Genomic DNA, 24,035 nt, shown 5'->3' with positions numbered 1-24,035 from the left:
AAAATGTGATTAAAGATATGCGACCAAAATGAATTTGCTGTGGAATACAGGTACTCTACAATTATAACCACTGGCACGGAATCAGGTACCTGATGGTCGGAGGTGCTTGCGAAAACTGGGCCGAGCTGATGCAGGCGTTGTGCAGTCATTAGCGGTGAGCGGTCTCGAGCAGTCTCTAGTGATAGCCTTTGGGACTGGTCATAAACTGTTTTTTCCCTCGTAAAGCGGGGAAGATTATTGTTCTAAAAAAACCTAGTATTTCTCGTTTTTAGAGGTGCTTGTATACAGAGGTAACACTGTATTACAGAGATGCACAATGTTGGACTTGACGTGGTAACTTTGTCTGACCTCAGGCAAGTACCCTGTTTTGGAGGTGATCCTGGTGGCGGTGATCACCGCCATAGTGGCCTTTCCGAACCCGTATACCCGCCAGAACACCAGCGAGTTGATCAAGGAGCTTTTCACTGACTGTGGTCCCCTGGAGTCCTCACAGCTCTGCCAGTATCGCAGCCAAATGAATGGCAGCAAAGCCTTTACGGACAACCCTAACCGGCCCGCGGGGGCAGGCGTCTATGCCGCCATGTGGCAGCTTTGCCTGGCTCTGATTTTTAAAATAATTATGACCATCTTCACGTTTGGCCTCAAGGTGAGTTTTTGTCCTTTGCTCCGCTTGGTCCCCATCCCTTACCTAATGTGGTCTCCTGCAGGTTCCGTCAGGTTTGTTCATCCCCAGCATGGCCATTGGTGCCATAGCGGGCCGAATCGTGGGAATCGCAATGGAGCAGCTGGCATATTACCATCACGACTGGTTCCTGTTCAAAGAATGGTGTGAGGTTGGCGCAGACTGCATCACGCCGGGACTCTATGCCATGGTGGGGGCCGCGGCCTGCCTCGGTGAGTCCACTCGCCAGGGTGTCAAAAATATTTTAGTTTACACATTGAAAAATATTAAGTAGGTAAATAGATTTTAATTTAAACATGCTTTCTGTAGGCAGATAAGCATGACACAAAAACCTTTCCACGATTTCCAGTGCTGTAAATATGTGTGGAATAGATATAACATTTTATTGACGAGCTGGTACGAGTTCACTATCTACAAGCTGAAATCCAGTGTATTGATCCTCCACTTTACTCTTTCTCTCCTCTTCCCCGTGTTAGTGGCCCAAGCTCCGCTCCTTTTAAAGGGGAACTGTCACCAGTAAGGCAGGTGGCTGTTTTCAACAAATCGGCCATGGACCACAAAGGTATAAAGAGAAATATAACTGGCAGAACAGAGAATTCAATGTTTATTTGATCGAATTATTCGCCGATGCGGATGGATTGCCTGAATCTTTGCTCTGTAGAGAGAAATTGACCAATAACAAGAAGAGTAATGTGGAAAGAATATTACAGGGAAAGCATACTACGTTTGCAGCAGAGTACCCAATTGAATGTGAGAGAAAAAGTGCGAGTGCATCAATTCTGGCGAAATTATATGAGCGCAAAAATAGATTTAAGAAGTGGTTTTCATCTCCAAACTACTCTACTGCTGCAAATTTTGTTGGGGCCCAGGAGATTATAAAGTGGGGAAAACCGTTCACAGATGGTGACTACATGAAGCAGTCATTCATCGAGATATCAGAACACTTTATTACAGACCTTAAGAACAAAAGTGAAATAATGCAGAAAATTAAAGACACGCCTCTCTCCACTAAGACAGTGAAAGAAAAGGCCATTTAAATGGCAAAGATGCTCGGTGTTGCTCGCGGCCACCTCAGTCCCACTTTTAGTCCAGGTTTGGCTGCAACCGGGTTAGTGCCAACGTGGTTCGGCAACCCTTGCAAACGAAACCTCTTCTGCCGGATACGCAATACCTTCCCTACTCCTCTGCCTAGGGGCTGGGTTTTAAAGTCCCCATTGTCACGAACGGGGGGTGTCGGGCACCAGTGATTGTCATGACTCAGCGCCCGCTTCCCACGTCTGAGATTGGTCTTAAATTTCATTTGTTGTGGTCTGGAAAAGGTCTTAAAAAGTCTTGAATTTGAATGGGAAAATCCTGGGAGTACCCTGTCAATGCCGCCACTTGGCCTCATTCTGATTTTTTTTTTCCTCTCCCGCAGGTGGCGTGACCCGCATGACCGTTTCCTTGGTGGTCATCGTCTTCGAGCTGACTGGCGGATTGGAGTACATTGTGCCACTCATGGCTGCAGTCATGACCAGCAAATGGGTCGGCGATGCCTTCGGGCGCGAAGGCATCTACGAGTCGCACATCCGTCTCAACGGCTACCCCTTCCTGGATGCTAAAGAGGAATTCACGCACACGACTCTGGCCAGGGAGGTGATGCGGCCGCGCCGTTGCGACTCTCCGCTGGCCGTGCTGACGCAGGACGACATGACGGTGGACGACCTGCAGGGTGTCATCAATCAGACCAGTTACAATGGGTTCCCTGTCATCGTCTCCAAGGAATCTCAGAGGCTTGTGGGCTTTGCTCTGCGCAGGGACATCACCATTGCTATAGGTAACGTTGCTGCTTGCAGGCTCTTCTATTCCCTTTGAAAATCTGTCTTTCGTAACCAATGTTGGGCACTTTACTGAAAACAGTAATTAGTTGGGCTGCAACTAACAATTATTTTAATAATTGATGAACCATTCGTTTATTCTTTTGATTTAATTGATGAATTGGATTTTTTTAAAACACATTTTGATTTCTTCCTTTTATTCAAATATTGAAGTTTTGGACGGACACAAAAATAGAGCACAAAACCTTAAAATATTTTAGAATATTAAAAAAAAAAATCTAAGTGTTAAATAACTTAACAATACAGACGCTCCTCTACTTACGACTATTCGACTTAAGAAAAAAGGTAGATACAAACAATTTTTTCGGGATGTCGATAAATACCTGGACTTTGCTGTAAGTTAGATTTTGTATTGTGTGAATCTTTTTTTTAGTACAAGACAGCACTATAGTGCTTCTTTCCGCCGCTACCGGCGTGTGGTGGCGCTGTGAGAGGTCACCCAGCATCCACCCCGAAGAACAAATTAGCTTCCGCTTCCTAATTCGTGTGTAAACATTTTATACTGTATCTTCAGCGCGCTAAGAACTTTGACATTTTTATTGATTAACATCTCGTGCATCCATTCACTATGGTTGGTGTAAAGTGTAAAGAATAGGTGAGCCGTTTCTTTTGAAATGAAAGTGGAATAAGAAAGCTGGATGCGGTTGAGAAAATGGTTGGATTGCTTTTTTTTGGACCACTTTTTACTACGGAGGAAGAAGTCGCCTAACTCTTCCAAAAGCAAGTTAAACTTAATTTTATTTATCTTTATAGTCAAGTCTGGTCATATTTATTTGTACAGCCCTTAATCACAAGGAGTCTCAAAGGGCTGCACAGACCACAGAATGTCAACGCCCAAGGTGAAGCTTTGTTTCTCCAGTACAATGCTTTATCATTCAGTCTGCTTTGTAACGTTATAGAGCATATTCTTTTATCAAACGTTTATTTTTCAGTTTCAAAACAATACAGGTTACATATACAAGTCTTAAAAATACTTGTATAAATCTTAAACATACATTCCATACAAAGTATAGGACTGAAGAAACTTAAGAACAAATTCAACTTATGATCGTCCGAATTCATCTCGTTCGTAAGTAGGGCAGGGCCTGTAAACAAAGATATATACAAATGTATGCTATACACTATTCAAAGACCATATTACATTTGGACTTAACATACGAAACAAAAACAAAGAAAGAGCAATAAATTAAATTTTATCTGTAGCAGAATCTTTATCCGACAAAAAATATAAAAATGTTAACCCACTTCTCTAGACTTTGTGAACATTTTTTTAGGTAAATCTTTAAATATGATAAACATTCCCGATGTAGAAATGATATGAAATATGCTTAAGAATATGACCCTTGTGTTGAGATAAACATGTTGTTTTACTGACTTGGAAAGTGTTATATAAATGCAGACCATGTAAGTAATTTATTTTCATATTATTTTCTCCTTATTTCTGCAGCACTTTCTGTTGCCTTGAAAGTTGTTAACTTTGTAGTGTTTGACGGTTTCATGCCAATTCTGTTTAATTATGCAATGTTCAACAAAAATGATTTTAAAAAAAAATGTAAGATACTTTTATAAAAAGGGTCTTAAGGCGTCTTCTGCCAGACCAAAGTGGTACTACAACCTTTCATCTTGACAAGATCCAATGCACCTATTTGCATTGATTTAACTTAACTTAACTCAGGAGGCACCACACACACAAACACCTTGAGGGTATTGAGTAAAACCAAGATAAAGGTTTAATCCGGGATACGTTCATTATCTTGGCTGAATCAAGCCTCAAGTAGGTTGCATTTCAACCGGTTCGATTTGGCTAAAGTTACTGTGGTGATTAATTCTCTACAGCAGGTAGCTATTTTGCAGCTGTGAGCTACTTTTTCTAAAAGTAAAAAAAATCATGTTACTACAATGTTGTTACCATGTTATTACCAGGGTATTAAATGGAAGTCAGGTTAAAAGGACACAGTCAATCACTAAAATAATCATTTGACTTCAAAATCACATTGACCCAGCACTGGTGAGCTATTTTCAAAACAGGTCTGCGGGCACCTCAACTGTCCTTAGGGGGCACTCTGGTGCCTGTGGGCACCACATTGGAGACCCCTGCTCTACAGATAGCCTTCTCTTGACCAGTCTAATATTATCTCCAGACACCTTTTTAACGCCCGATCCAATTTTCATCCCTGATTTGAGTTAACATCTCTTTCTCCTTTGCACCCCAACAGAGAACGCGCGGCGTAAACAGGAAGGCATCATGCTGAACTCGCGAGTGTACTTCACCCAGCACGCCCCCACCCTGCCCGCTGACAGCCCCCGGCCCCTCAAGCTGCGCTCTATCCTGGACATGAGCCCCTTTACCGTCACTGACCACACCCCCATGGAGATTGTGGTGGACATCTTCAGGAAACTCGGCCTACGCCAGTGCCTGGTCACTCACAACGGGTGAGTACCGTTCGCTGCTGGCGAGTGCTCGATGTTAACTAGGGCTGCAACAACGAATCGATTAAAGACTATTATTAAAAGCGCACAATCTATACGTAAAGTATACGTTAATTCAATGAAAATTAAAATGCATTGAATTTTGATGTAAATGGTCTGAATTTATGTAGTGCTTTTCAAATGACTAAAGACCCCCCTAAGCGCTTTAAAATCTGCTTCACACTTACCTATTCACGCACACCGATAGCAGCAAGGCAACTACCTATTTATCGGGTTCAGTGTCTTGCCCAAGGACACTTCGACATTTAACCCCGATCGATCCTACAACCTCTCGGTTCCAAGACCAGCGCTCTACCTCCAGAGCAAATGCCGTTGTGATTTAGTAGTGGAGTTAGGCTGTTGAGGGGACATGGTTGTAGTACCACTTTGAGTCTGAAGGGGGTGACTCAAGACCACATTTGCTTCCGTGATGTCCTCTTGAACTAGCCACAAACTCGTAGTAGCAGTGTAGTCCAGCAGAGGGTGCCTTGACCCCTTATTTTAATGCCCAAGATCTTTTTGAATCGATGAAGTACCGTATTGTCTAGATCAGGGGTCTGCAACCTATGACACGCCTGCCAGGAGTGGCACACGAGGGGTTAACCAGTGGCATTTTTAAAGCGCGTACCTGAAATTTAGACATTTTCAGTTGCGCGCCGTGTTGTTTAGAGGCTTTACGGTCACGCCCCTCCTCCTCTGCTCTGTATGTGAGCGTCTGTCTGGCGGCGCAGAGGAGAGGAGGAGAGATCCGCGTTTTAACCTAGCCAACGGAACACAGGCGCGCGATAAACGAAGGAATCATGACGGCTCCTCCAGTGAAAAAACACCTGGGGGATAAAAACTCTCGCAAAGTTCATGCATCGTTTATGCATAAGCTAGTGTTCTCGCAATTACATGAAATGTTCAAGCAAAGTTCCCTTCTGTTAACAGAAGGCATCGCTTAGATATTGGAGGTTTCATATATATATATATATATATATATATATATATATATATATATATATGAAAAGTAAATGTTGTGCAAGAAATGCATCCTTTCACAAAAAGCCGTTTTTCTCAGTTTTCTTGGAAAATATTATTTTTATGAAATTAAGCAATGTTCAACTGTAGTTTACTACACAATAGTTAAAGTATACTTTTTGATGAAAGATGAGGGTTCAAGCGTTCTTTTTACGTATCCTATGCCTATATAGCTACAGAGCTACATTTTAGGCCTTCAAAATGGCAAAAATTGTCTGTCACCAGCACTTCCCATTTGAGAGAAACGTCTGGCACTGAATGAGTTATTATAATTGTTAGTTGCAGCCCTACCGTTAACGCTGAACCCCTACGGCGCAAGCAGCTTGTTGCAAGTAACAAGTGTGTGTTTCAGGATTATGTTGGGAATCATCACAAAGAAGGACATATTAGAACACCTGGAGGAGCTCAAACAGTCCGCACAGTTCTTGGTGACCAGCCGAGCCTCTTTACACGCGAGGCGGCAAATCGCTAGCTCGCTTTTGAGGGAGGGACGCATAAAGCTTGGTGTACTGTGTCAACTCAGGGCGGCGGCTTTACCCTCCTGCTTTCACTTTCTGCTGGGGCCTGGCTTAGTTTGGAACACTTGCTTTGGAGAGGTGGTCACTCAGAGTCCGGGTTCAAACAGTGGCAGACTGTCGTGGCCTACGTGCTAATGAGTCCTGGACCACGCCGGTGCGCCATTCAGTTTAAAAAGGATGTCTAAGATCAGGGTTTCGAGGGTTCTTTATAAATATAATCCAGTATTTGCAGGTAAGTTAAATAACCGAAGCTCCAAAAGTTATCATTACTAGGACTAGAACACTCTGGAAAGCAGCTATAAATCACATATGATTACCGAAATACAAACATTAGCACATAACAGGCCACCGAACTCCAGGTAAACAAAGTGACGTGATCTACCGTTAGGTAGCGTCAGCCTAAGCTCAAAGATGTTAACGTTATAAATACCTTTATTTTTTTTGTTGACTTATCTGAGAAAAGATTTAGACATCCTTATTAACTTTGTTCACGTTGAGTTGGTGCTGTGGTCGACTCGATTCAACTGTGGCTTGGGAAATGCACCCCATCGTCAAACCTCTTAAGATACCGCGTATCAGATTTGCATGCACACCGAACATTTTAAAGTTTAAAATGTAAGAAAAAACACACAAAAACTAAACGAAAACTGACGAACTGCAATGCATTTCAATGGCTGGGGAGCAGAGATATTCCGAGTGTATTGAGTTGGCTGTGATTGGCTCATCACGTTTTAGGGCAGGGTTTAGAAATATGCTATTAAAAGAAAATATAAACATAATCAAATTATTACATTTTGTTTAAAATAAATGAATAATGTAACTTTAACGAAGAACTGCAGGAAACCAAGGTCACGTAGTTGCTTGTAGTCCTACAAAAATGTGCTTATATTTTAACCTCGTATTATAGTATTGAGCCCCCCCCCCCCCAAAAAAAAAAAACTATTTTTTTCACATGGCAGAAAAGATATGCTCTGTTTTAGTTCACATTCAGAGCACGTTAGGAACCTACAAAATTTTTTAAACTCAGTGTTGAGTTTAAACTTAAGTTGACTTTAGGACTGCATGATTTTTGGGGAAAAAAAATAATAATTGATTTTTCAGACCAGTATTGAAACTTCCTTGCAATTTTCGATTTGAAAAGAAATGTGCATTTTCTGTGCTGTTTTTTTTCTGTAAGTACTCAACCCTCCAATTGTCCACGGGTCAAAATGACGCACGACTATCTTGTTGAAAAACAAGAAAAATCCCCATGTTATGACTTTTCCTAGATTGTTCCTAACATTAGAAAAATGAAAGGTTTTATTTATTCACAATTCCATGTAAGCTGTATGAAATTTTATTTTTTTAAATGGCCCTTAAAATGAAGACTGTACAAGTGTTATTGATATTGCCAAGCTTTAACCCTAAGAAAACAGCGCCATCTTCTAGGGAGCTTTGTTATGGTTGCTATCAGCTCACACAAGGCTCAAACCGCAACGTCATGCGATTGCACAATCACACCAAGTCACATTGCAATATAGATTACATTTCGGTTAATTGTGCCACTCAACTAGAAATTCATAATATAGCGAGAAGACCTCAATGGATTATGAACTTGCAAGGAGGACTGGGAGAAAAGCTCTCCGATAAGAAAATTCAATCCCTTCCTAAAGCTCTCCTCAAAGCCCCCTCTTTTTATTAAATCTTCAAGGTTACAAAATAAGAGATTAGCCCTAAAGGGTGTCAAAGAACAGCAACACGATTGGCCATAAGCGATAATGATACAGTAGGTAAAACAACAAAAAAAATGTGTTCAAATAAGGAACTAGCATCCAATGAAATCTCCTTTGCACTGGTAACAAATTGATAGCACACTAAAAATCCAAGAAACTCTGGGATATCTTATCTTGTAGCCACGACATATGTTTATGCTGCAATGTGCGCTAGCTCTTACTGAATTATGATACATGAAATTCCTCTATCAAAGCATTATCTATGTGTAAATATACTATTAATAAAATGGTAATCCTGCAAAATAATCTTTATATTTTCTAAACATAGTGTGCCTGTAGTTAGATCATGCCTTTTTTCTGTAACTAGGTCATATGTTATTCAGTGCTATTTGAGTCCCATTGACGTAAAAATGGGCTTATACTTATCTTTAAAAAAATTGTCTTGTGTGCTTAACGACCCTTTACCATAGGACACACTGATGTGTGCTAGATACATCAATTTTAATTAAAGTACTATGATTGCAGTACAAGCAAATAAAGTTAGAAAAATCTAAAAATTCATGTTTTTTTTTCATAATATTCCCCACCTAATGTCAATTTCTGTTGTGCATTTTTCATGTTTTAGATATCTAAAATATGTTGTGTCCCAGGGTGAAAGTTTGAGTGTGCATTAAATAAGAAATTAAAACGGCATAAGCGAAAAAATAAAGGCAACTTTCTTTTTTCTTTCTGTGTGGCCCGGTACCAAATGACCTAGTCAAGTACCAGTCCATGGCCTGGTTAAGGATCACTGCCAGAATGTGTTTGGAAATGGTACATTTATGTATTTATAATCCACTCGAACCAGGATAAGCTAACTCAGCTAATCTAAGTTTAACTGTTTACTTTGGGTGTTTCATGTATATGTAGCGCAGTGGTTCTCAAATAGTGGCACGGAAGCTTTTGACTTCGCATACATTTTTTTTTTTTTTTAGCTTTCCCAGAATAAAGTGCCCCTCAACTACACTAGGGGGCAGTGGGGTTCTCAGTGGCAGAATGTCTCATTTACATTTAGCCTCCATGCTGTGCATCAAGCATGGAGTATGAGCATTTAGTATGAAGTGTAGCAGGCCCTCAAGTGACCCCATGAAAAATATATTTAACACCAATGCAGAGACAAGTGAAGAGAGATGGGGTAAAGAGAAAAACAAAAGTCTCTGCCCGTAGCACTTTTTACTGCGACCTTGTTGGGAGACAGGCAAAGTCTGCTGTTCTTGCTATGTTAAAAAATGTTAGCAGCGGACAGCACAAAGCCAAATAAATTAGGTTGTCACTTTTTCAAACCAATCACGAGGATAAGACACATGGGTTTTGCTTGAGCAAAAATGTGCCGAAAGGCGTAGATTTGGCATGGAGGGATGTGACGCGTTACCACCAATATTGAGCAATCTTAGTTTTGTCCCCACCGATCTTTTTTTTAATCACTTTAAAAATTAAGATCGATCTTAGAGAAGCGGGAGAAGATTTGCTCTTCAGAGGAGGGGCATGACAGAAAATATTTCAGAAGCACTGATGTAGCGCCTTGTGATTAGCATTAGACTCTTAGCCAGTTAGCAATGTTATGAGGCCAGCGAATTAGTTTTAGCATGTAGGAATACACATCAAAATTAAATGTCAGCAGTGGAGCTCAATTCAACCTCAAGGGTGGCACTTTTTGGTTTAGTTTTCTTTTTTGGAAGCAGCTTCTGTCAGTTGTGTGTATGGTCTGGTCGGTGTTCTCAGCTTCCCTTCACTGCAGCGTTTCCTGAAATCCTGCCACCGGTCTGTCCTGTTGGCAACGATGTCCCTGAGACCCGCTAAAAACGAGAGGGGATTAAAAAAATCAACCATTTCCTGGACTCACAAAGGTTTTCCTTTTTCTGTGTCTCCCAGGCGGCTTCTGGGCATCATCACAAAAAAAGATATCCTGCGCCACATGGCTCAAATGGCAAATCAAGATCCCGAGTCCATCATGTTCAACTGATCCGATCCTTTCAGGACATTGATGAAGAAGTGGGCCTTTTGGACCACGAGAGGCACGACCTCTAACGACCACTGAGAAGCGGCGTCTCCTTCTCCCACTTTCCATTTATTGGAGTTGATTGACAGCTATTGGGTGATCTGACACAAAGGCGCTCTCCTTTCGTTCTTTGCGAATGAACATTTCTGGAGTTCCGTACAGCACTACCTGGTGTGCAATATTGCTTTCGTTCACTAATCCCTCCATTGTGAAGTAAAAAAAGAATCTGTGAATCTATAGACCCTTTCATTTGTTTGTAAACATTTTGATGTATCTAGTGGGCGGAGCCTAACCTGAAGGCAAAAGATCCCTTGTTCTGGTTAGACAGTGGAAAAGAACGCTGCCGTAGCTTCTAGCTGTCGTCAGTTTGTGTGTTTGTGTGCCAGAATCTGAGAAAATACATTAGGCATCATAAATTGAAGTTTTACAGGATCCCAGCGGACACTGTTGATCCAAAAAAAGAAGAGTTATGGTAAATGCATTTAAGCAGAAAGGTGGGACCGAGGCATTCATCAAAAATGCTATGGTTTGCGGCGCACACTTCATATCAAGAGAAATTAAATGTTTACGAGTCCATATTACTTATATCGCCAATATATTTAGTTATTTTGTGACAAAGGTAGACTTGTAAACACTGTGTGGGTCGAAAACAAAAACAGGCATGCATTATTAACTGTTGTTGGTCATACTATCCAAGTAATTAATGAGATACATTTATTTATGAATTTATAGTATTAAAAAAACAAGTATGCCCAACGATTGTTTGGTAATAGGCTGTATGGACTTGATAGCAACAATCATAAACATTTAATTTCTCATACTTGATATGAAGTGTGCATTTTTTATGAGAGTCTCAGTTCAAGCTTTTTGCTTTAATGCACAACTACGTTTTCTTTGATCAAGAGGGTCCGCTAGGATCCTGTAAAGCTTCAATTTACGATCACTTACGTTTTTTTCTCAGATTCTGGAACACAAACACACAAAAAGACGACAACTAGCAACTACAACAGCGTTCTTTTCCTTGGTCTTCTAGCCAGCGTAAGTATTATTTTGACTCCAGCTTACACTGTGACGTCACACTTGTCATTGGCTATGAAAGGGTCTGTCATGTGCGAATGAGTTTCCACTACTGCTTTTTCCGCATTTGGCGTCATTTTAACTGGAAAGGCTTGAGCTCCCCGTTTGACGTTTGCTGAAGAAAATCAAGGGGTGGACGGGCTTCTCCACATATCAGTGCACCCGTGTCCATTTTACTGCATCTAGGCTGAGGAAAAACGTAGACCGAGCACCTTTGCGATGTGAGCTACGATGGGCTTTGTCAAAAAAGGAAACTTTTGAAAAATAAACATGTCACTTTTTGCTTCTGTATTTCCGTCCAAGGTGTCCAGCGTCCACCCAATTAATTTATGAAATCGTGCAACGTTGTGATCTTTGCGTTCTTTAATTGTACACTTGAAAGATTCATTAAATTTGGATTGAAATGTCAAGTTTCTGTCATTGTCTTTTTCTGGTCGGCGGAGGAAAAAAATGAAAATTGCATTTTGGGGGATTTTTTTCCAGGCTGAATTTGTCAAATGAGAGACCACACACTATTAGGTTTCATCATCGCTTTGTATTCAGTAAAAAGGCATCAGGGGACCACCGCTAGGTAGCAGAGAAGACCTGACAAATCGCAACACATGGTGAAGAATAGGGGTGGGCAAACTGCGGCCTACGGGCGGGATTATGCTTACCAACAAATTCAGTCCGACCGGTGATCAAGACTGTGAGAAGCACAAGAGAAGAATGAGCCGCATTGTCAAATATCTCCACTGTATGTCACCAAAGCTAAGCGCCACTCCCAAAGCTGTATTTGCTGACTACCATTTATCAACCAGAGAACATTTTGAGGAAACAGTAATTCCGATGTCATTTTACTAAATAGAAGTCACATATGCGCTGTTTAAGGCAATATGACAGCACTAACTTGGATTAAAAAATACGCAACGGGGTGTTTTAGCAGAGGTTTAAGGAAGAGTTAGCTCCTTTCAATAATAAGATATATAACAGTGAATTCCCCAAATTAAATTATACATTTTAATGACAAAAATGACAAGCAGAAAAAGCCATTTAAACCAATCGTATGTTTAAAAAAAAGTAGTACTCTGATTTAATTTGTTATTTTGGTGTTTTATCCTGTGTCCCTTTGTGTGCCCCCTTAAAAACTTTTTTTTATTGTGGTCATGGCCAAAACTGAAATACCTGGTTACATTTTTAAATTAGGTTTATTGGTCAAAGTATTACATTTCATGGAATAAAATACATCTGAAGTAGCCCTATTGCATTTACTTTTCCAATGCAAATGATCCAAATGAAGTGCCCAAAAAGATAGCTTACTATTAACATTATTTGTATTATTGAGTGCTTCAAAACCAATCGGATGAAAAGGTCCCTTTGGAAAAAGTTGGCAATTTTACATTACTTGTGCATGTATTGCCCAGGTATCATTTTACTATCGGCCATTTTTCCCCCAGGGCCCTATGCAAATGTTTTCAAACCAATGTGGCCCGTGACTCAAAAGTTTGACCACCCCTGGTCTAGAATGTGGAAAAGATCAGCTTGATAAAAGAAAAAAAAATAATGGTTAGAAGTGGGGCGTGTAGTGTCCTTAGAGGGACAGTATGTAATATTTAGTGCCTCCTAGAGGTACAAAAAAACCTTTCAGTAGAAAAAACAACATAAATTTGAATGCTAGGAAAATACATCAACTATCATACCAATGTCAATTTTATTTACAGGGAGTGCAGAATTATTGGGCAAATGAGTATTTTGACCACATCATCCTCTTTATGCATGTTGTCTTACTCCAAGCTGTATAGGCTCGAAAGCCTACTACCAATTAAGCATATCAGGTGATGTGCATCTCTGTAATGAGAAGGGGTGTGGTCTAATGACATCAACACCCTATATCAGGTGTGCATAATTATTAGGCAACTTCCTTTCCTTTGGCAAAATGGGTCAGAAGAGGGACTTGACAGTCTCTGAAAAGTCAAAAATAGTGAGATATCTTGCAGAGGGATGCAGCACTCTTAAAATTGCCAAGCTTCTGAAGCGTGATCATCGAACAATCAAGCGTTACATTCAAAATAGTCAACAGGGTCGCAAGAAGCGTGTAGAAAAACCAAGGCGCAAAATAACTGCCCGTGAACTGAGAAAAGTCAAGCGTACAGCTGCCATGATGCCACTTGCCACCAGTTTTGCCATATTTCAGAGCTGCAACATCACTGGAGTGCCCAAAAGCACAAGGTGTGCAATACTCAGAGACATGGCCAAGGTAAGAAAGGCTGAAAAACGACCACCACTGAACAAGACACACAAGCTGAAACGTCAAGACTGGGCCAAGAAAAATCTCAAGACGGATTTTTCTAAGGTTTTATGGACTGATGAAATGAGAGTGAGTCTTGATGGGCCAGATGGATGGGCCCGTGGCTGGATCGGTAAAGGGCAGAGAGCTCCAGTCCGCCTCAGACGCCAGCAAGGTGGAGGTGGGGTACTGGTATGGGCTGGTATCATCAAAGATGAGCTTGTGAGGCCTTTTCGGGTTGAGGATGGACTCAAGCTCAACTCCCAGTCCTACTGCCAGTTTCTGGAAGACACCTTCTTCAAGCAGTGGTACAGGAAGAAGTCCGCATCCTTCAAGAAAAACATGATTTTCATGCAGGACAACGCTCCATCACACGCGTCCAAGTACTCCACAGCGTGGCTGGCAAGAAAGGGTCTAAAAGAAGAAAAACTAATGACATGGCCTCCTTGTTCACCTGATCTGAACCCCATAGAGAACCTGTGGTCCCTCATCAAATGTGAGATTTACAAGGAGGGAAAACAGTACACCTCTCTGAACAGTGTCTGGGAGGCTGTGGTTGCTGCTGCACGCAATGTTGATCGTGAACAGATCAAAGCACTGACAGAATCCATGGATGGCAGGCTTTTGAGTGTCCTTGCAAAGAAAGGTGGCTATATTGGTCACTGATTTGTTTTTGTTTTGTTTTTGAATGTCAGAAATGTATATTTGTGAATGTTGAGCTGTTTTATTGGTTTCCCTGATGAAAATAAATAATTGAAATGGGTATACATTTGTTTTTTGTTAAGTTGCCTAATAATTATGCACAGTAATAGTCACCTGCACACACAGATATCCTCCTAAAATAGCTAAATCTAAAAAAGCCCCACTCCAACTTCCAAAATATTCAGCTTTGATATTAATGAGACTTTTGGGTTCATTAAGAACATGGTTGTTGTTCAATAATAAAATTAATCCTCAAAAATACAACTTGCCTAATAATTCTGCACTCCCTGTAAAAACAAATCATAGGTCGAGAAATTTGGATTTCTTTTACACCGTGGAATCCCCTGTTAAGTCATGTTTGTCCGGGATCCTGAACCTACGCTCTGCCGTGTAGCACTGCCCCTCGCTCATACTTCATATTCAACATTGTGCCAACTCGTGGTCAAATATTACACAGTGAGGCTTTAAAAAGTTAAAAGTTAAATATTTTCTCTATAAGTATGTGTTAACAATGCCCAACTGAGTTCAAAGAGCCCTTATGCTATGTACTTCTATAAGGCCTGTAAGGAGCGGAACAAAACCCTAAAAAGATGAAAAAAGAAGATTTTATTTGAGTGTGTCTAAGAAATGCATGCAAATCATGTGTTACTCTGCCTCTATCTCCTGGCTTAAAGTCATCAACACAGCCTTAAGGCCCCTATGTGTAATATTTAACCACTAGATTGCACTGTGTTGTACAAGCGAGGGCCAGTGATACACCGAATAAATATGGTATCACACACTGTCCTTTTAAGTTTTCAAATGTCGCACCCCACCTTTAAGCTACAGCGCTTAAAACACAGTACAAAAGTGCTTTGAATAAAACTGGAAATGAAGGAATGCGTTAGAGGAGATTCTTGAGCTGCAAAAAAGATACATAGAGAGAAAGGCGAAGGATGAACTGAAGACGAGCGCCCGACATTTCTTTGCTGATGTGATTTACATTCAAGCAGGACAGCAATTCAAAGGGCGGCGTGTGCTTGCTCACACGTGACTCTCGTAAAAAAGTTGACAGGGCGGCGGGCTGGCGGCAGGGGGCTCCTCGCTCGCACTCTCTTCTTCTTGTTGCTGAAGCGGCGTGGCAGGCGCCGGCTCCAGGTGCGAGTGAACCGACACCTTGACCGCCACGTGCTGCGGCTGCTCCTGGATAGACGACTCGTCCGAGTCGGCGGCGGGCGAGCGCCGCCCGGCCTCTCGTTCCTGGAGCAGAGCGAGGGCGTCCACCGGCGGGGCACAAGGGACCCCGGGTCGCCGGCCCTCTGGCGCCTGCCTGAGGAAGGTGTGCCTCATCTCTTCCACGCCCACCACCTCCAGGATCTCCTCCACGAATGTGCGGCAGTTCATGATGAGTGGCGGCAGCGGGATGCTGCGCGCCAACTCCTCGATGTAGCGTGCCAGCTCCATGGTCTTGAACTGGGTGACCTTGGCCAGCTCCAGCGTCTTGGTGGAGGTGATGATGGGGATGCGCTTTGCAATCTCAAAGGCCTTCTGCAGCTTCTCGGCGCCCTCCGTGCGGAAGAACTCGTTGATGGCCTTCTCGGTCTTCTTGAGGTGGCTGCTCATCATGCACAGGCGCGTCACGTTGAGCACCATGATGATGGTGAAGGTCACCAGGCACACCACCATGTAGTAGACGCCCATGTCGCCTTTGGTGAAGACCACGCGCAGCGTCACCGTACAGTTGGAGGTGCCGTGTACGTTGGACGCCACGCACGTGTACTTGCCGCGGTCGGCAAATTCGATCCTGCTGATGTTGAGGACGCCGTTCTCCAAAAGTCGCCATTTGCTGCCTAGAAAAGGGAAGGGGCCTAGGTTAATCATTTAACACTCCTCTTAAAACCTCTCCGTTTGACAGACACCTTAGTGCAGTGTTGTCAACCAGTGTGCCAGGGCACAATAGTATGCCGTGAGACCTAGGCTACTGTGCCGCTAGACATTTACCAAATTTATCCCTGCAAAAAAATAGGCCACTGTTCAGTTTCTTGGATTTCTTCCAGTCATCAGCCAAAGTGACAGCAGATTGCTATTTTTTCATTCCTTTTATATACTAATCATATGCTCATGAAGTAGCACAGGGAGTAGATTTAATAACTTATTTTATTTGAAAAAAACCCCGATCATTTTAAACTTCAGTAGACAGTCAAACTAAGGAGAGAAGACATCGATGAATTTTGAACTTGCAAGGAGAACAGGGAGAGAAGCCTTCAAAAGAAAGGCCAACCTGCTCTAAAGTCCATCCACTGAGGTCTTCGTTTTCGTAACTGTTTAAGTTTGCACAATAACAACAATGGATAAAGTTAATAAAGATGTCTACATCTATTCTAAGGTAAATCAAGATAGTATTTGAGGCACCAAATTGTCACTTTGCTGCGTAGAAATCCGAAGTTAACATTTTTGTTAAGGTTAACATCTCTAACGTTCGGCTGACGTTAGCTATTGGCTTTGAGACTCCTTGTGATAAAGGCCTATACAAATAATCATGACTTGACTTCCCTTTGTTGTTGTCAAACTGTTTTTAAAGGTTCTGATCATTGGAATGTTGAAGCCACCCGACATAAGTGTCATTCAAGTTAAGTCAAGTCATGTTTATTTGTACAGCCCTTAATCACAAGGAGTCTCAAAGGGCTGCAAAATGATTGTTTGTATAGCAATAATTTAATAATGGAATTAAGGGTCATCTCAAGACTGCATCAGGATCTTCAGGTGAATAGGTGCATTTCAGAATCACAATCACCTTCGATAGCATTGGATTGCTACAAGTAAATTACGCCTGCACCACTAATTTAAAGTATTCACATGTGAAATAAAAACTCTACACAACCGGGCTAATGCACTTAAAATTATCAAGTCAACTCGACAACTAAAATACCGTACATTTGTAAGTTATGGTAATTTAGTCAAGTGTAAATAAAGTAAACGGTACAATGTGAAACCATTTATATATATATATATATATATATATATATATATCCCTGGATTTTCACAAAGAAAAGTTTTCCATCTGCCACAGGGATGTCCAAATTTTGGACTGGCGTGACTTCGCTACAAGCACCCCAGGGGCATCATGTTCATCTGTTAATAAACAACAGGGTAGACTGCTGGAAGTGTGAATTTCCCTACGGGGATGAATAAAGTACCTATATATATATATATATATATATATATATATATATATATATATATATATATATATATATATATATGTGTGTGTGTATACTAGAGCCATATCCCCCTGGTGGGAGGTGGCTAGAGTCAAGAACACATTCGCATTTCAGACTCTTTCTGGGAGATTGATACAGATTTAAAAGTACGAAAATAAACTAAAAATACTTATACGAATAAAGGACTTACTACCCAAACTGTTTTAGAGCCAAAATACAACTTTTAAAGAACCATAAAAATAGTCAAGAACATCCATCCATCCATCACCTATACCGCCTATCCTCAGTAGGGTCACGGGGGTGCTGGAGCCCATCCCAGGAATCTTCGGGCAGTGGGCAGGGGATACCCTTAACTGAATGCCAGCCAATCGCAGGGCACAAAGAGACAGACAATTCACTCCTAGGGACAATTTGGACCGGCCAATTAACCTGACATGCATGTTTTTGAAATGTGGGAGGAAACCGGAGTGTCCGGAGGAAACCCACAAAAGCACGGGGAGAACATGCTCCACACAGGAAGCTTAGTCAAGAACACTTAAAAAAAATGATCTTGCTTAGAAAATAAGTTAATGCAACATCCTAACAAACACATATGCATTCATAACCACATATTCCTATAAGAATTTGATTTTATGGCCCCAGAGACACATCAGTAATTACATTACATCCCTACAAAAATTGTTCCACCGCCTATTTTATACGTTTTTGATCTTTTAAAAATATTTAGGGTCACAAGTTTGGATGGAAAATAACCCAATTTGATGTAGTGTAGGTTGCAAATTTGACCACAGGGGGAGTATGTCGCCCATGCATGGTGATAAAACAGTACCATGGGGTACAACTGTAATGGCTAGGAGACTCGGAAAAGTACTTAATACCCGGGGCGGAGCTAGAACCATGTAGTGGAAAAGGGGTTTAGTTACCGGTAATTTTTCTAAGTTACATCAGGCAATAATGAGTTTGACACCCCCTGCTGCCTCAGTGTCATAAACCTTTCGAAAAAAATAAAGCTGTTGCAAGAACTTCTTACCCCAACTGCTATCCGTGTCCACGAGGACTCCGTGGGAGTTGAACCACTTGATGCCGGGGAAGGGATCCCCGCTGACGTTGCAGTCTATCAGCACAGAATTTCCCTCACGAGCTATCAGCTGACTCGGAAAGGCGAGCAAAACCGGGACGAACCCGTCACTGTCACTTTGAGTTTCGTTGCCATCTCCAGAAGAAGAGGCGACAACGTGAAAAGCAACAAGAGACAACACAAGAAAAAACTCCGGTCCGGTAGCTCGCCACATGTTGCACGAGGAACGTCAACAGGTCATTTTCCTTCCTTCCAGCTTGCGGCACCGCGTTTGCTGACCGGCTATCTCCATTGAGCAGTGGGAAACATCTCCCTGGAAACAAGTAGAGAAAAGGTCAGTCCGTATTTATTTTCTACTTATTTGACAAGTACAGGGATCCCTTGGTTTTCGCGGTTAATGGGTACCAGAAACACCTGCGAAAAGTGAAAATCTACAAAGTAGTGTCGTACTGCCACAAAAGCCCTCAGGGGTTAAACTTATCTCGAGATGACATAATTACCGACTGAGCCTATACGACTGTAACAAAACAACAATCATAGATCTATAATTAATAACACACAACACATACTTGCAGTTGAATTAATGGTTTTATTGTCAATATACAAAAGAAGAACGAAATTAGAGGGCTTCTCCTTTTAGTATAAGAAAGCAATTTAGAGAGCGGCTGACTAGCTGCGGGCTAGCATCGGGTGTCATCGAATTGAGCCAGATTTCCGCGTTGATTAAATAAAACAGTCCCGAGTGTAGCAGTTCCCATGAGTTTTGGCTCCAGGTCATCCGGTTCATGGCTAATGGACCTAGCTTTGGCAGAATACAGGATCTGTAGCAGTGGCTTAGGAGAGTGGTTTAGCCTAGCTGTAGCGCCCCAGTCGCTTCTGGAGCCCGATAATCCACGCAGCACTCGCTGGTGATGACTATTTCTTTGCGCTCTTCTCAGAGTCCGATTTGATTGATACATTTCTTTTCAATGTAACATGATGCTAAAATACTTGCTCAGCTTTAGAGCAGTTTTATGGCGAGGGAGCGGTTTGGGGAGTGTGTGAAGACATTGACTTGTGCGCTCGCCCACTGTTTGAATGACAGCATACACGAGCCTATCACCGTTGCGCACGCAGACCTTCACACCCCCCCAACACCGAGCCTACTCCCTAATCTGTTAATATATCTGTTGTTTTTTTTTTTTTTGTGTGTCTGTCCACCCAAGAAGAAAGGGGGACCTTTAGATATGACCACCATATTTCACAATCAGGTAGGTCACCCCTGATGTCAAAGCTGCAGAAACAAAGCTGACTTGGCTTTTTTGGTTTTGCTTACTGAGCAACTTTCCCAGAAAGACATTCTACTCTCCAAGGCCAAATTGGGTTTGGCCAGGGTCACAATCTTTCACAAGCAACTTTTGAGGTGACAATGCCCAGAAAACTGACTCAGCACTTTATCCAGAAAGATATTTAAATGGTTTTGTCACAACACAGGTCATGCTTTAATAGTGCACAGCCATTCTACTTGATTCTGTGTTTTAATGGTTTTAATTTATGTTTTATTTTGAGAGAGAAAGCCATGATAAATTTTAAGACGAAATTCAGAAAAAAACGCCAAGCCCACTCTCCAGGCAAAATCCTTTCTTTCAACGCATCTTATTTCACTGTGACGTTAGATGATTTGATCAAATTGCTGAATAATGCAAGAACTTGTCTCCTTCCCACAATTACTTAAGGTCAATGCGGCTCATTTTGAACTTCATTTTTTTTTATTGATAATGGTTTTGAAACAAGTCGCAGAGTTCTTTGGTAAAAATGTCACAAATTACTGCAAACGAGGATACTATCGTTTTACCTTTGGTGCAGACGGCCCCGGGCAGAGAGAAGTGTGCTGTATGCAAAACCCAGCTCACCCCTACAGCTTACCCAATCAAATTGCTCTGTTTGCTTGGCTAGCGTTTCTGGATGTTAACAGATTTTCTGTGGGTTTTCATCGAAGTGTTTTAACAGTGAATCTATATTGTTTAATGAGCTTTTATATAAAGGATTCCTTAGCGACGTACAGCCAAAACGGGGTCTGTTAGCATACCTGTCAACCTGTACGTTTTTGCCATACAAAGTACGTTTATTATGTTTTGCCATTTCACCGCAAAGCACATCATACCTCAAACAGTTGCCGATCACTTCACAAGGCTTTAATACTTTTCTGTCCCTGTTAAATATTCTGTTTGCGATTTACAATACAGTCATCAATTGTTGATATTGTGGTTTGGTTTACAAAATAGAAATGCCAACTATTTTTTTTCCTCCAAAAAATATATTTATTTTCAAATTTAAATTAAAGTGTTATTAATGGATATTTTAGTTACGCTGATAACAATTGTTCCTGATTTTATTATTGTTTTTATTTTATTGTTACACGTGTACAATATAACATGTTAAACTACACAAATAAACAGGTTTGAAAAAAAAATATGGTGTAAGATTGTTTTGTATTTCGTAAGGGAAAATACGACAGTTTGTAAGGGCATGGAGCCGAGGAGGTTGACAGGTATGAGTTAGTGTGAAACCTCGACTGTAAACTGTGGTGGGGAGTATGCTCTTTAAATGATTTAAATAATTGTCAGCACTGAGTCATATGAATCTCATTAAAAGAACCATATATAGGTCGCGAGCAGTAGGTCCCTGACCAGTGTGCATACCTGTCAACCTCCACAGCTCCATGCCCTTACAAACTGTCGTATTTTCCCTTACAAACTACAAAATAATCTTACACCATATTTTTTTCAAACATGTTTATTTATGCAGTTTAACATGTTATATTGTACATGTGTTTCGTTATATCATATTTATTGTTAATTAACATTTTGTTGTGAGATCCTGAGTTGCTCCACATGAATGAGGTTTATTATAAAAAAAAGTTCAAAAATAAAGTAGCTTGGACGTTCACTGTAGAAGGAAAAATTACATGCAAATATAATTAGGTAGAATAATACATTTTCTTATTCAAATTATGAATTCATTTTCTGCATTAAATTATTGTTGGTAATATACTGATTAAAGGGATAACCACAAACCTGTCTTTTTCATTTTCTTATTTTATACTTCCTTTTTTCTTAACTTTTTTATACAACATAATAATTCGTAATATAATGCATCAAAGCAAGTGAGCCGTTTGAGAGCTTTCTCTCTTTATTGAGTTGAGCCGAAAAAGCCGGTTCTCTAAAAAGAGACGGACTTCCTTTCACTACATCAAACCGCTCGTTTCGTTTGCAACGAAAAAAACGATCCTGAGATAGAGGCTTCGGCGGCGAACTCGTTTGACTTGATTGATTTGCCGTTTTGTGAAAGTCGGTGTATACCGGATGGTACCCATAATTGACAAATGTGCGTTTTTCCGTATGTCGTACACGTCTTAAAATGCATAATAAACGTACTTTGTACGGCAAAACCGTACAGGTTGACAGGTATGCGTGTGCTCTGAACCCAAACTCGCTCCTGTAAAAATTTAATCATCAACATCACAAAAGACAGTTTATTACGGTGAGACGTGTAAATGGATTTAGAGTGGATGTTAATCAAAATATTCGACCCCCTGCAACAAGCAAAATCCGGCACCGTTTGTTTCCTGGCATAGTTACAAAACCGACGAACGGGCCGACCGAGATGACGACATCAGAGTCCAATTCCCAAACGGATCCCATTCCATAGTCACACAAACCGTGTAAGAGCAGTCAATACGGCCCATAAGCAAATATCTCCAACGATCCGATACAGAAGCGGTTCGGGCTCCGGCTATCAACTGGAAAGGGCTTCTCGCTTGGCGGAGGGCTGGAAGGTCTCCGGCCCGCTACACAGCGCGGATGACGCTTAGCGCGACGACTAAAAAAATACCTTTTGACGTCGGTTTGCTTTACGAGCTCTGGGTAGAATTTAAAAAAAAAAAAAAAAAAAAAAAAAAAAAACAGCAAACGGAACAAAACCACTCGCCCCAACCACCCACCCACTCAAACCCCCCGCCCCCCGTTAGTACCGCGTCAACGACCTTGTTTGCGTTTGTCCTCTTTTGAGACATCTTGAATTAAATGCAATATTTAGTGTTCTCACCTCAGGGCTCGTCGGCTGCGACAAGATGGAACAATGACGAGACTCTTTCTAGTCCTGACTTGCCGTCAAAGCGAGCAGCTTCTCTTTCTCTTGACTCCACTCCCGACCCCCTCCTTGTTTTCCGGCGATAAAACACTTGGCCACTAAGGGGTGCTGCTCATATGATTTAGCTGTTGCTTGCCTCAATGGCCGATGGTGGACCACACAAATGTAGAAATAAATGCCTACTCACCAACACTACCGTTTTAAGCGTTAGCACGGGCGTAAGCAGTCCAATTTTGAGAGTGTCAAGCACCCCCAAAATCATGGCGATTTAAAACCCTCAATTACTTGATAAAGTACTGGATAGTCTTAAGTATGATAAGAAAGCAAGATCCTAAAATTAAAGGAAAACAGAGTATTGGAAATACTCCACTGCCTTGAAAGGGTTCAGTCCTTTTAATTCTGAGCACCGCTATTGATCCCTCCTAACTCCATACCTGTCAACCTGTACGGTTTTGCCGTACAAAATACGTGTATTATGCATTTTAAGACGTTTACGACGTACGAGAAAATCTGTACGGAAAACGCAAATTTGTCAATTATGGTTACCATCCAGTATACACCGACTATCACGAAACGGCAAATCAATCAAGTCAAACAAGTTCGCCGCCGAAGCCTCTATCTCGGTATGGTTTTTTTTTTCGTTGCAAACGAAACGAGCGGTTTGATGTAGTGAAAGGAAGTCCGTCTCTTTTTAGAGAAACTGCTTTTTCGGCTCAACTCATTAAAGAGAGAAGGCTCTAAAACGGCTCACTTGCTTTGATGCATTATATTACGAATTACTGTATTAGGTTGTATAAAGAAGTTAAAAAAAAAAGGCAGTATAAAATGACAGGTTTGTGGTTATCCCTATAATCAGTATATTACCAACAATAATTTAATGCAGAAAATGAATCCATAATTTGAATAAGAAAAGGTATTATTCTACTTAATTATATATGCATGTATTTTTTCCTTCTTCAGTGAACGTCCAAGCTACTTCATTTTTGAACTTTTTTTAAATAATAAACCTCATTCATGTCGAGCAACTCAGGATCTCACAACAAAATATTAATTTACAATAAATATGATATAACGAAACACATGTACAATATAACATGTTAAACTAAATAAATAAACACGTTTGAAAAAAAAAATATGGTGATTATTTTGTATTTTGTAAGGGAAAATACGACAGTTTGTAAGGGCATGGAGCCCTGGAGGTTGACAGGTATGCAACTCCTCTTTTGCTCGGCTAGTGTTCTGAGGAGGCTCCGGTGTATTACAGA

At 41.2% G+C, this 24,035-nt stretch overlaps 2 protein-coding genes across 5 annotated transcripts in view; one reads left to right on the top strand and one right to left on the bottom strand.

Moving 5' to 3' along the window:
* Positions 1-11,803, top strand: part of clcn3 (Cl-/H+ antiporter 3) — a 32,197-nt gene extending 20,394 nt beyond the window's left edge. For 2 of the 3 annotated variants that reach the window (XM_088348185.1, XM_088348186.1), the window contains 5 exons: positions 349-646; positions 708-894; positions 2,100-2,498; positions 4,776-4,992; positions 10,190-11,803. In XM_088348185.1, the coding sequence (XP_088204311.1) occupies positions 349-646; positions 708-894; positions 2,100-2,498; positions 4,776-4,992; positions 10,190-10,280 (1,192 nt within the window). In that variant the 3' untranslated portion in view covers positions 10,281-11,803. Of the gene's footprint in view, positions 1-348; positions 647-707; positions 895-2,099; positions 2,499-4,775; positions 4,993-6,400; positions 6,477-10,189 lie in introns of all 3 variants that reach the window. The other variant, XM_088348184.1, reaches the window with a different exon arrangement.
* A 105-nt stretch (positions 11,804-11,908) lies between these two features.
* On the bottom strand, positions 11,909-22,852 carry mfap3l (microfibril associated protein 3 like). Of its 2 annotated transcripts, none has more exons than XM_088348187.1 (3): positions 22,726-22,852; positions 18,592-18,952; positions 11,909-16,190 (listed from the first exon to the last, which is right to left on the bottom strand). In XM_088348187.1, the coding sequence occupies exons 2-3, from the start codon at positions 18,851-18,853 to the stop codon at positions 15,385-15,387; spliced, it is 1,068 nt and encodes a 355-aa protein (XP_088204313.1). In that variant the 5' UTR covers positions 18,854-18,952; positions 22,726-22,852; the 3' UTR covers positions 11,909-15,384. The 2 variants fall into 2 exon arrangements, with proteins under 2 accessions (XP_088204313.1, XP_088204314.1); XM_088348188.1 differs by lacking the exon at positions 22,726-22,852 and adding an exon at positions 22,340-22,544.
* Between the last annotated feature and the right edge of the window lie 1,183 nt (positions 22,853-24,035).

This window comes from Urocampus carinirostris, chromosome 11, assembly GCF_059441175.1.
Source record: "Urocampus carinirostris isolate Australia breed hairy pipefish chromosome 11, RoL_Ucar_1.0, whole genome shotgun sequence".
NCBI lineage: Eukaryota > Metazoa > Chordata > Actinopteri > Syngnathiformes > Syngnathidae > Urocampus > Urocampus carinirostris.
Note: the sequence above shows the minus strand (reverse complement) of the source record. Positions and strands in the feature narration are given on the sequence as shown.